Source organism: Phodopus roborovskii, unplaced genomic scaffold, assembly GCF_943737965.1.
Source record: "Phodopus roborovskii unplaced genomic scaffold, PHOROB, whole genome shotgun sequence".
Lineage (NCBI taxonomy): Eukaryota > Metazoa > Chordata > Mammalia > Rodentia > Cricetidae > Phodopus > Phodopus roborovskii.
In genome coordinates this window covers 636,519-649,613 of record NW_026125235.1, presented here as the reverse complement: position 1 = coordinate 649,613, position 13,095 = coordinate 636,519, and the positions used below count along the sequence as shown (strand labels likewise).

At 34.7% G+C, this 13,095-nt stretch overlaps 1 protein-coding gene and 1 pseudogene across 1 annotated transcript; both read right to left on the bottom strand.

Moving 5' to 3' along the window:
• Positions 1-2,994: 2,994 nt before the first annotated feature.
• Positions 2,995-3,921, bottom strand: LOC127227460 (olfactory receptor 14A2). Its single transcript, XM_051191806.1, has one exon. The coding sequence runs from the start codon at positions 3,919-3,921 to the stop codon at positions 2,995-2,997; it is 927 nt and encodes a 308-aa protein (XP_051047763.1).
• Positions 3,922-11,597: 7,676 nt separating this feature from the next.
• Positions 11,598-12,615, bottom strand: LOC127227354 (olfactory receptor 14A2-like; annotated as a pseudogene).
• Positions 12,616-13,095: the final 480 nt, after the last annotated feature.

The following is a 13,095-nucleotide window of genomic DNA, read 5'->3' as shown; positions in this document are numbered from 1 at the left end:
AATGTGTGAACTTCAATAGATGGTTTTAGTAATATTTCTTTTACAAATACATGTGCCCTTGTTTTCAAGGCATAAACATTAGGAATTGACATTTCATTTTGAAAGATTTCAGTGTTGATATTTGTTTCTTATGTGCAGTACAAGGGTGCATCTTGTTATCACATCCATTCTGTTAGCTTGTGTCCTCTTATTAGTTATTAAATTCATTAATATTGAGAGATTGAGAGATATTAATTAAAAATTATTGTTAATTCCTGTTTTTATTTTTTTCTTGTTGTTGTTGGTGGTGGTAATATGTGTGTTTGTGTTTGTGTGTGTGTGTGTGTGTGTGTGCATGTGTGTATGCAGGTTTATTTGTGTGTGGTATGCTTTCATTTTTGGTTTGCTGGTGTGAAAGCATTTATTTACTATATTTTATTTGTTACAGTTAACCTGCTTGAGTTGCAGCTATCTTTTTAGTACCTTCTGTAAGGATGGATTTCTTGGTAGATACTGTTTAAATACAGATATTTCTTCTATTGTTTTCTTATTGCCTTAGATTATCTTTCCTTGCATTCTGTTCATGATGCTGGTGTCTGTAGCTCATACTCAATTGCCTTGATTTTTTATCTCCATTTTCCTTAAATTTATGTTTTCTTTATTGCATCTATTTCCTTTTTGTTGTCTGGAACACTTTTATTCATTACCTTCACTTGTTTGTTTTTGTTTCTCTGGATTTATTTAAGGGTTTTGCTCATTGCTTTTCTTAAAGCCTCTGTCATCTGCATAGATGGATTTAATGTATTTTCTTGTCCTTCAACTGTGATAGAATATTTACAGCTTCCTGTAGTAGGATAAACTTGTCTCCTGTGTTGCCATATAACCCAGTGTGATGTTGATTGTGTTCTTAAGTTGGCAACTAGTCATTTGAGTTTGGGGTTTATGGTGATTTGAACAGGTATGGCCTCCATTGATTCATGTTTACTTGTTGGAATAGGTGTGGCATTTTTGGAGGAAGTGTGTCACTGTAACAGTAGGCTTTGAAGCCTCATACATGCTCAAGCTACACCCAGAGTAATAGACAGTTCACTTCCTGTTGTCCAAGATTCAAGATGTAGAAATCTCTCTCTCTTTCTCTCTCTCTCTCTCGTTCTCTCTTTGGCATGTTTCTGTGTTTTGGCAGGCTCGATCATTTTCTTTATGGGTTTTTAATGTTAATGAGTGTGCACATTGTGATATGTCTTATTTATCTCATTTCTTATTTTAAATTAGGTCTTGAGAGTACATCAAACAAAATCCTATACTGCTAATGTTTGGAGTTGAGTCAAACATATTATGATCTTTTATTATCGTTAAGTTTCACTAGTGGAAATTGATATACTGGTCACTGTATGGAGATTTTAATGAAGTGAACATTGCTTAGGGAATTTCATATTGACAGTGGTGTTTAAATCGCAACATGTATCCCATAATAGTAAATGCATTAATTTTCTTATTGGATGACATAGATACTTTATGTGTCCCAATAGGTCTGTGTCCCAGGTGGGATAGGATAAACGGGAAATGCACATTGGTTCCATGACTCTGATTTTAGGCATTATATATCAGCATTTTATTTATTTTCTTTCTTTTTTCTTTTTTTTTTTATTTTACAAGTCGATCCCAGTACCCTCTCCCTCTCTCCCTCCCTCCCTTCCTCTTACCCTCTCTTACCCCTCACATGCACCCTGACCACCCTCCACTCCCATCTCCCAACCCCAATTCCACATGTAGGGCAATGCCATCCAGGTGTGGTCATGTAAATCTGTCAAGTCATTTGAAGTAGGGACTTGGACTTCTCTCCTGTCTCTAGGGTGAGATCAATAACTAACTTATTCACTATCATGGAGCCCTCATCTAGTTCCTGTTGGAAACAGAAGTAAACACCCATAACTAAACACTGAGTTGAACTAGAATCCAGATGCAGACAGAGAGGACAAGACCACGCTGCAGAAAGACATAGAGACAGCTGACTTGAACAAGGAGGAGTTAACGGCCCCCAGACTGATAGCTGGGAATCCAGCATGGGACTGACTCAGATGCCCTGAAAATGGGTCTCAGCTAGAAGGATGGAGCAATTGGGACCTCAGACTGTGGAACCAGGATTTATTCCTGGTGCACAAAAGGATCTTTAGTCATTCTTTATAACAGAAAAAATAATGCATTCTTAATATAATTGACAGTGGTTTTACATTATGAAAACCTCATAGTAAAGATTGTACTTTTTCTACAGATAGAAGTTAATTACATATAAAAAATAAATAATTATACTGACAAAGTATAGAATCTTCTTAGTGATTCCTTAAATGGTAAAGAAATCTTATGTGTTTGAATACAGTGAGTGGCAAATTCACCAAGAGAAATCTGTAATGGACAAACGTTTCCTCTTAACATTTTATTTGGTTCATTGTAGATGATAATGATGGGAACAATATCCTACAAATAGATGTAGGTGATGTTTTATTGGCAGGTAGGCTGACAGAGACACATGGACCATTAGTGTGTTAACTTTTCCTATGGAGAAACAATACCTACTTATACCAGATGGACAAACAAAAGAAAGAGCAAAGTAATTCTACAAAAGTACAACTTTTTTCACCAATGCGTTTAGTGTGGGATTACTTACAACAGCGTAAGGAGTGAAAGACAGTTGCATCAACAAAATGCTTTCATACCCAGTATTGGTGAAAACTCGCAGATGCTGGAAACCTGGTGCTCAGTGCATAAAGTTCAAATAGCATGGCAGATCATAGACCTGATCATATAAATCAGATCATATAAATAATTCTATATTAGTCACATATAATTTAATTTTCTGATCAATGGCAATATTAGCTTAATTCTCAGTGTTCATTTTCTAAGGACTAAAATGATTATGTACATTTATCTTTCCTAATCAAAAATTATAAACCTTGCCTTAACTTGTGAGGTATTATACCACTAGCAGTTACTTTGAAGTGTTAAATTATGTGAAACTCATGTGCAGAGAATTTTCTGTAACCTCCTTAGAGCACATTTAATGTCATTGTTCCTCAGGCTGTAGATCACAGGATTAAGAGCTGGAGGCAACACAGTGTAGAGCACAGAAAAGAGTTTATCTGCAACTGATGGTGATTTTGAGGGTGGCTTCAGATAAACAAAACAAGCAGTAGCTATGAAAATTGTAAAAACAGTGAGGTGGGGGATGCATGTGGCAAATGCTTTGGACTGACCTTTAGTTGTAGGAATCTTCATCACAGTGGAGAAAATGTAAAAGTAAGAGATCACCACACAGATAAAGCAAGACATGCCAAGAAACATACCAAGCCCAAGACTTGCATAAATGACCACAGGAGTTTTAGAGCAGGAAATCCTTAACAATGAGGGAACATCACAGAAAAACTGTAGGATCACATTGGAGCCACAGAAATTCATGGAAAACATGCCATCTATGTATAGAATCCCAAATAGTAGCCCAGTAGCCCAGGAAACACACATCATCAACACACAGGTACAACTACTCATAATTAACTCATAGTGCAGGGGACAACAGATGGCAATGTAGCGATCATAGGACATGGCAGTCAGGATAACTGTCTCACTTGCTGAAAAGGAAGTCATGAAAAATATCTGGAAGGCACAACCTAGAATAGAAATGGAATTGATGTGAGTTATACTATTGACAAAGAAACTTGGGATTGAGACAGACATAAGGAAAATGTCTAACAGGGACAAATTCTTAAGAAAGAAGTACATGGGTGTTTGGAGCTTCAGATCCAGGGTAATTAGAGTGATGATGAGGAAGTTACTCATCAGGATTTCTAGGTACATTACCAAGAAGAACACTCCACAGACAGTCTGTAGCTCCTGGATTTCTGAAAATTCCGTAAGATTGAATTTTGTTATTCTAGTGAAGTTAGGCATCCTAGGTCCTTCAAATGCCCTGTCAAGTAGGAGAAATGAACAAAAATTGACACAGACCCCAATTATTTACACTGATGTAGAAAAATGTTCAGATGAAATAAATCCAGATCACTATAAAGGTATTTACCTGTTTCTATAGTTTCCAAACTTATCTTTCCATAAAATGGTATTCTCACTTAATATGTAAAATGTACTTTTTAAATGGAGTTCTTAATTGACCTAAGTAATAAAAATCCAGAGACAGATACAGAGGAAAATGCTGAGGGATCAGAGAGAATGAGTTAGCCATGGCCGCACATCCCTTCTTAGTGTTCCAGCAGACAAGAGAGAAGTCCCTGTTTCTCTCTGCTTCCTGTTTCCACCCAGCTATCTCACCTCTTGTCTGTCTGTAGAAAATTCCATATCACTATGGTTAGCCAGTGGCAAAATTCATTCTCTCACCTTCAGATGGACTTTATCTGTACAAGCAAGATATCTCCACACTACTTATTTATCACTTATATCATTTTACTTTACCATGTATTATAACAACCTTTAGAAAAATGATAACAGATGTAAATGGTGCTTTTCCTAATAGAAATAACTCTTTAACTGAAACTTCAATTACATTCTGTGCAACAAAGTAAAGGATAAAATGATAGATTTTCTCCCTTCTGTCTTTTATTTCCTTTGTCTTAATCTTGGGTGAGAGCACTGCTCAATTTTGCATAGCCACGCTTATCTCCAACAATTATTCAAATAATGTTAGTGTCTTTCTTATACTTATAGTATTTTTCACAAATTCCACCTTTTATTATATGTTCTGGACCTTTTGCATGGCACATGGATGCCTACATTCATTGGCTTCAGTTTTTGTTGAAGAGAAATTTTCTGCATGCAAACCCCTTAATGGTGAGCCACTAAGCAAGAGTAATCATCTCCTAAGGATCAGTTTGTCTCCTTTACAGATCATATATCTGCTGCATAAACATCTTTCAGTAAACTTGAAGTCTGATTCCCAGCAGAATTCTTTTCTCTGCATCAAATGAGAATTGATACCAATTCAGCCTTAGCATTTACCTTGATACTGATGATACTGTGCATGTTCAGAAGTGAGACAACTATAAACCAGGCCACTATTTTAACAGGAGGGCTTGAGAATCCATAGCTGTTATCCATCTTTGTTAATAAATTTGAGTTGTTCTCTCTATTTTACATACATAGTTGCCTTATATATTTATATTATCAAAAACATAATTTTACATTGTTTTTATTTGTTTCTGTATTGATTAACCACTCCTAGTTTGTTAGTTCTCTCTAAATCAGACTTCCCATAACTTGGGATTTCTAAAACAAACAATGGAAGTCTTTTTCTTAAGAAAGTAATATTGGGGCTTCTGGTATAATATCAGTATTTATCCCTAGTACATGAATGAACTTTGGGAGCTCATTCCACATTGAGGGATATTCCCTCAGTCTAGTAACATGTGGGAGGGACTGGGTCCTGCTCCAAATGATATGACAAACTTGGAAGATCCCCCACAGAAGGCTGCACCCTCCCTGGGGAGCAGAAAGGGGATGAGATGATGGTTGGTGGGGGGAACATGGGAGGATGGAGGGGTGAGGGAACTGGGAGTTACATGTCAATCAAGCTTGTTTCAAAATTAAGTTAAAATAAAATAATTTATTAATTATAAACAAAAAAGTAATATTACTCATCACATTGCATTTATTTGCAAAATAATATTTTATAAACAGATTTGTTGATCAGTATTAATATCTTCTTAAATTCATACAATCTTAAATATTTCACATATCACTGAGTTTGTTTACAGATAAGAGCTAAGGCTTCCTAAAAAAGGGAGAATTGGATTTCCACAGTTAAGAACAAATATGTGATGTGTATATGTATTCACTGTTATACACATATACATATATGAATTCAATATCTATTAGTGAAACATAACAACAACAACAAAATGCCATGGGTTTAAAAGAGGGGGGTATATAGGTGGGCTTATAGAAGGGAAGGAAGGGAGAAATATTGCAATCAATTATCTTCTCAAAAATTAAAAAGAAATGAGAAGAGAAAATTAATAAGAAAGGCAAGGGGCAGGAGACTTGGCTCAGAAAAAAAAACAAAAACAAAGAAGCAAACAAACAAAAATTCACTTGCTTCTGTAGGAGAGGATATAATATTTCAGTTTCTAAAATTTACTTAGTAGTCCAAACTTGACAATACCACCAACTTCAAGAAACCTAAAACCTATTTGACTTGGTTGTAGGCACCAGACATGCAAAATAAAAACAGGCATAAAAAAATCCCTCAAACACTCACAAAATAAATATAATAGGTATGTATTAAATTAAGAAGATAATTTATATAACCTTTTGTGAGCTGTTTACCTACACACATTTGTAGTGCAGACATGTGAAAATTCCGTGCTGTTTTGCTTGTAAAAGAATCTTGACAAATAAACAAATAAAAATACTTCCTCCATTTGTTCCTCCATATTTTTCTTCATCAGATCATATTTTCTTTAATCATGTTTTAGCAAAATCGAACTTACTATGTATTCTATGTATATTTAAGCTATATTTGTATATTTGTATTTCCCTGAAAAAAGATTAACGTTGCATATATATTTGCCATGGTACTAAATGATAGTGTACAAAATGTGCAGCAGTGGAATGCTTGTTCTCCCAAGGAGGAGGTGAAATATCAGTACTTAAAAATAATACACAAAAAGCAAGCAAAATCCTAGGACAGTGATATAACAAATTTTACAGATAAGCTATATGACTGCTTAATTTAAAGAAAAGACTTCAATTCACACCAAATTCAGAGGACAAATAAACAGGACATATATCCCCAGAGAAGATATTTTAACAAGAATAGTTCTAGTATGAAATAAAGATAGGTCTTGCTTAGTTCATTTAGGAAGAAGCAGTAGTGAATGGGGAGAAAGTGTGGTAGGAAGGTAAGAATTATGATGACCTTTGCCAACCCATGGAAACAATGAAGATAAGAAATGAAAAAATACAATAGCAGTGAAGAAATCACTTATAAATTACATTATTTTTGATATATATATTCTAATTCATTAATTTTCATAATCTATGTGAGACCTAAAATCTTTTTTGGAACAAAGCACTTTTATATTTTATCATCAGAAATTTAAAGCAATTTTGGTTCCTCAAATTCCTGGAAAAGAGATTAGTCACAGACTTACAGAAGAAGACTTTCCAAAAATTCCTATTTAGGAGCCAAAATTTCTCATAGACATTAACATTCAAATTATTGGTGGATCACCAAAAGCTTGCAAATTCTGTAATCATAACAAATGGTAATGATTTACACTTCCAATATGACTCAAAAATCTATCAAAGCTGTAATCATTTCTTAATGCAGAATAAAGCAGATACAAAGAAGAGAATAATTTATCGTCTTACAAATTTTGGTTAGATTTCCTTTGAAGCACTGTGTAATCCAAAGTTCCCTAGTAGATCTTTTAAGGCACTTGTCTGCAATCTTAAGATTCCCAAAGGAAAAATGTTTCTGAATAGACTTTCTTATTATTTACCTTTCTCTTGTGACAATTAGTGTAATAATAATTGGTGCTTTTTGTAGGAGGGACTGATTAGTTCCCTGAAAATATGCCAGAATCGATCATGAAGAACACAGCGTACACACTTCCCAGGATATTATTAAACTCTAAATTAGGCTGTAAAAAAAGTTATTATAGTTGTTAGTAAATATTGGTGTGTATTTAGTAATTTTACCTAAGGATTCTTGCAATATATTTGTCATTAGTTGTTTTTATCATTATTATAAAAATACATAAAACATAAAACACATCTTAAAGTAAACAAGGTTTATTTGTGCTCATGTGTGAGTGCACAAATACATCATGATAGAGAAAGCACGATGTCAGAACTATTGGGTGGCATGTACATTGTTCCTAAATTATGAAGTAAGAACTCACATGCTAGGACTCTGATAATACTTGGCTCACTCTTTTCCTCTTTATTCACTTAAGGACAAAAGTGAACAGAATGGTACCTCGAACACAGGTAGTCCACTTTCCAGCCATTCAGTATTGTTTGGAAAGTCCATCATGAACATGACAAATATTTACTTCTGTCATTCTAAATAACACAATTTTGTGAATTATTATGAATCATGAAAGTTTCATCCTTTGCCAGTTAGACACCCAAACATGTTTAGACCATTTCACACCTTATGTCTAAAGTTTTATATTTGTTTCATCATGTAAAATTCAATTAGTCTTTCATTTAATGTTCATAGTTTTAACAGCACTAATATTTTTCAGGAATCTACTGTTCGAATTTCTTGGGGAACTATGTAGTCCTAGAAACAGTGAGACTGTATAAAATGAAAGTATTAGTTACATACATCAAATATACAATGGAACAGTATAAACATGCCCATTCCAAATGCATGAGGCAGGCAGTGCAGGCAGTGCAAACAAGGAAAACTGCTTTAAAACAAACCTAAATCATCAGAAAAATACCATACACTGCAGCTACATTTCTGATATTTGAGACTTATAATGGTATCATTTGGGCTTCTGTACTGCTAGGCAACCCCAAAATACTAGCTCTGCCATCTCCAGCAATATGGCTTCTTATTTAAGCTGGTTCCTTTCTGTGCTTGCAGTTTTCTGTGATAGATTGCTCTGAGTGCTGCTATCATCAACATTCTGAGAATTCCATTGAAAGTTTGGCTTTACTTTCTAGGTGTGTGCAGTGGTCTTTTTTTTAATTATTTATTTTTTATTTTACATGTCGATCCCAGTTCCCTCACTCTCCCTCCATCCCTACCTGCCTCCCTTCTTCTTACCTTTCTTCCCCCTCACATGCACCCTGACCACCCTCCCCTCCCATTCCCCTACCCCAATTCCACATGTAGAGTGATGCCATCCAGGTGTGGTCATATAAATCTGTCAAGTCATTTGAAGTAGGGACTAGGACTTCTCTCCTGTCTCTAGGTTAAGGCAGTATCCCTCCATGGGTGATGTGTCCTCAAGGTCCTTTTGTGCACCAGGAATACATCCAGAGCTCCTTGTAGGAGATTTAACTTTACCACACATTCCCTAGCCTCAGCAGCTTTCTGGAACATTTTTTTTCAATCTTCACATCATTCTTAATCTTGAATATTTTGTGATTGTAAAACCTATACTACATGGATGACTCTGCCATCTTAGCCTACTATATCTCATGCTGTAGACAGGACTCTTAGATAACTATTCCAGTGGATTCCATATGCTTTTGATGGTAACCTCTGGGAACATGTACCTGAGTGGCCATCTTAGATCAAAGAACTTTTAGTTATTTTATTTGAAGGACATTTAGATTTGTATAAGTTGGAGTTACTGAAAAATAAGTTTTGCCATTAGATCAATCTTCCTGTTGTCTCAGGGTGGAGCATGTTCCATTTCCGTAGTTGGACTGCTACATTTAGGAATTATAGATTGTCTTTAACATCTTCACTTACAATTTTCAACTTCTTTATCCTACTTTCTTAAATAAACTACACATTTCCATAACTTCTGGCTCTTTTACACAATAGACATTAATAAAAATAAATAATAAAAATTAGGGGAATCTATAGAGAAAACCTTTATTGACACAAAGCACAAATATTTGTAGAACATCTACATAAACAACCTTGGTCCTGCCCCAAATGAAATGACAGACTTTGATAATTCCCCATTAGAAGCACTACCCTCTTTGAGGAGTGGATGGAGAATTGGATGGATAAATGGTAGGTACAATGGGAGGATGGAAAGGAGATGGATCTGGCATTGGTATGCAAAATAGTATTGTTTCAAAAATAAAATAAAAATAAAATTGAAAAAAACTTTGAGGACCAAACATAAAACGGTATATAGTGACCTTTAGGGGACCATTTTAGGTCAGGTAGAATCATTTTCTTAATGTGTTAGGTATTGATAATGTGCGTGTACATTGTGGTGTGATTTATTTGTCTCATTTTTTGTTGTAAATTAGATCTTGAGATTAAATTGAGTTAAAGTTAACCAAAATCATATAACTAATGTTTGAAACTGAGTCAAGCATATTAGTACCATCTTCTTACAAGGTGTATTTATTATCATTATGTTTCATTATTACAAATTTATATACTGTTCACTGTATGGGGGTTTTGAGGAGGTGTATATTGTTGGGAAAATTGTTATTGATCTTAAGACTTGAAGCATGAATCCTACAAGGTTAAGTGCCTTTGTTTTCTTTTTTGAATGAGAGGGATAAGTGATTTGTCTCAATATGCATATGTCCAAGGTAGATAGGATGAAAGAGAAGTAAGCATTGCTTCAATTACTTGGGTTTTAGTAATATTTGTCACAGTAAACAGAAATCATTGTTAACATAATTGAAAGTGGTTGCACATTTCTTAAGAAAACCTGCTTTTTTTCTAGAAACGAAAATTAATTTTACTGATATAGTAAATATCACAAATAATTATACTGATAAAGTAAAGAGAGCTCATAAATGGTAAAGAATCTTCCAAGTTTAAATGCAATGACTGACATATTTGCCTAGAGAAATGTTTCATTGACAAGTGATTTCTACTACAACTTTATTTGGTTCCATATCTTCTTTGTAGATAATGAGGGGAATAGTGATCTGAAAGTAGTTATAGATGATGTTTTACTAGGCTAAAAGCATGCTGACAAGACATATGTACCATTCTTTATTGTGTTAACTTTTCCTGTGGAAAAACAATACCTACACATAGCAGATGGACAAAGAATGACCAAAATAATTCTACCAAATACAACTTTTTGCACCAGTGTGTTTATTGGGAATACTTACAGCAGCTGGATAACTCAAAGGCAGTTACATCAACAAAATGTTTCCATACCCAATTATGGTGAAAGTCACAGAAGCTACAAATGTGCTGCTAAATAAATGAAGTTCAAACACCTTTACAAATCACAGAGTTGAATCCAGGCTCTAAGGATAGTCAGAGAGTTCTTTCTCCCCAACATTTGTTTAATACTTCTAAGAATGCGAAAGGGACATGTGTATTTTATTTGTTTGTTTTTTAATTCTTTCAAACTTATAAGTTTATTTAGAACTATTGCTTAGGCTCATAAGCAAGATTTCTTATACCTGGAAATAATGCTTCTGCTCAGGAGAAACTGTAGAAAAACATCCACACAAGATTTTGCCCATCCTGTAATCTTCTGATAATACTCATAATCTTGGACACTATTTCTGTTTTTGAACTTGCTTCATATGATCTTCCTCCAAGTTTGTCTTTGCCTTAACCTTTTAATATTGCTTTGAGAATTGGGTTAAATCTACAGAATGCTCTGGGCTTATGGGTTATAGTCCTGCTTGTCTTTTCTAATTAGTACAAAGATGGTCACAGAGACCATGTGCTAACTGTCCTTGATTGATCACATGCTTGCAAAATATAAAATATGGTGGTTATTATTTTTGTTTATACATAAAACAAATAAGCAGTATCAAATGACCAGATACTGTAACTTATCAAGAAAAAAAAAATCCTTTTAGAATGTTATATTCCCAAATGATGACTGTTTTCCCACAACTGTATATGTTAGCCAGACATAATTTTAGTTTTTGAACATAGATAATATTAGCCTTATTTTGGATATTTATTTTCTGAGGACAAATATGAGTATCTATATTTGTCTTTGCAGAGTGAAAAATTGTAAAACTTGCTTGTAACTTTTGAGGCTATACCACTGACTGATACTTTGATGTGTTAAATGATATGAACCTATTGGGCAGAGATTTTGCTGCACCCTCTTCAGAGAACACTTGACATCTTTATTCCTCAAGCTGTAGATCACAGGATTGATTGCTGGAGGTAACACAGTCTAGAGCACAGAAAACAGTCTATATGTGACTGATTGTATATGTGAGGGTGACTTCAGATAGACAAAGCAAGCAGTAGCAATGAAAACAGTGAACACAATGAGATGGGGGATGCATGTGGCAAATGCTTTGGACTGTCCTTTAGTGGTAGGATTCTTACGTACAGAGGATAATATGTAAAAGTAAGAGATTACTGCACAGATAAAGAAAAATATTCCTAGACATAGAACAAGTCCATGACTTGTATAAATGACCACAAGTGTATCAGAGCAGGAAATCCTCAACAATGAAGGGACATCACAGAAAAACTGTGGGATCACATTGGAGTCACAGAGAGGCATGGAAAATGTGCCAGAATGTATATACAGTTCCAAAAAGTACCTCAGTGGCCCAGGAAACACCAACCATCAATACACAGGTTCTACTACTCATAATTAACTCATAGTACAGGGGACAGTAATTGGCAACATAATGGTCATAGGACATGGCAATCAGGACAACTGCCCTGCTTACTGAAAAGGAAGTCATGAAAATATCTGGAAGGCACAACCCAGAATGGAAATGGAATTGTGAATTAGGCTGTTAAAAAATAAATTTGGGATAGGAACAGAAACAAGAAAGATGTCAAACAAGGACATCTGCTTGAGGAAGAAATACATGGTGTTTGGAACTTCAGATACAAGGTGATAGGTGTGACGATGAGGAAGTTACTCATCAGGACTGCTAGGTATATTACCAAGAACACTCCACAGACACTCTGTAGCTCCTGGATGTCTGAAACCCCATAAGGTTGAATCCTGTTATTCTAGTGAAGTTAGGCATTCTAATTTTTTTTTAAATGGCCTGTCAGGGAGGAGATATGAACAAAAAATGGACATAGTCCCAAATATTTACACTGATGTACAGAAATGGATCCTGGATAATACTTAGGTAGACTTCCATTTTTATAGTCCCTACCTTATCTTTCCATATGGTGCTACTATCAATTGATCCATAAATTATACTAATGTATCACTTATAGCAATTTACTGTACTATATATTTTTACAAATTTTAGAAAAATCGTAACAGATGTGCTTGGTGCTTTTCCTAATAGAAATAACTCTTCACCTGAACCCGAAGTTGTCCAGTGTGCAATTAACTACAGGATAAATCCTTTGATTTTCTCCTTTCTGTGTTTTATTTCCTTTGCCTTAATCTTGAGTGAGATCACTGCTTATTTCATAGCTGTAATTAACAACCAAAGAGTGTTCTACTGAAATTAGTGTCTTTCATGTACCTATCATATTTTAAACAATTGTAA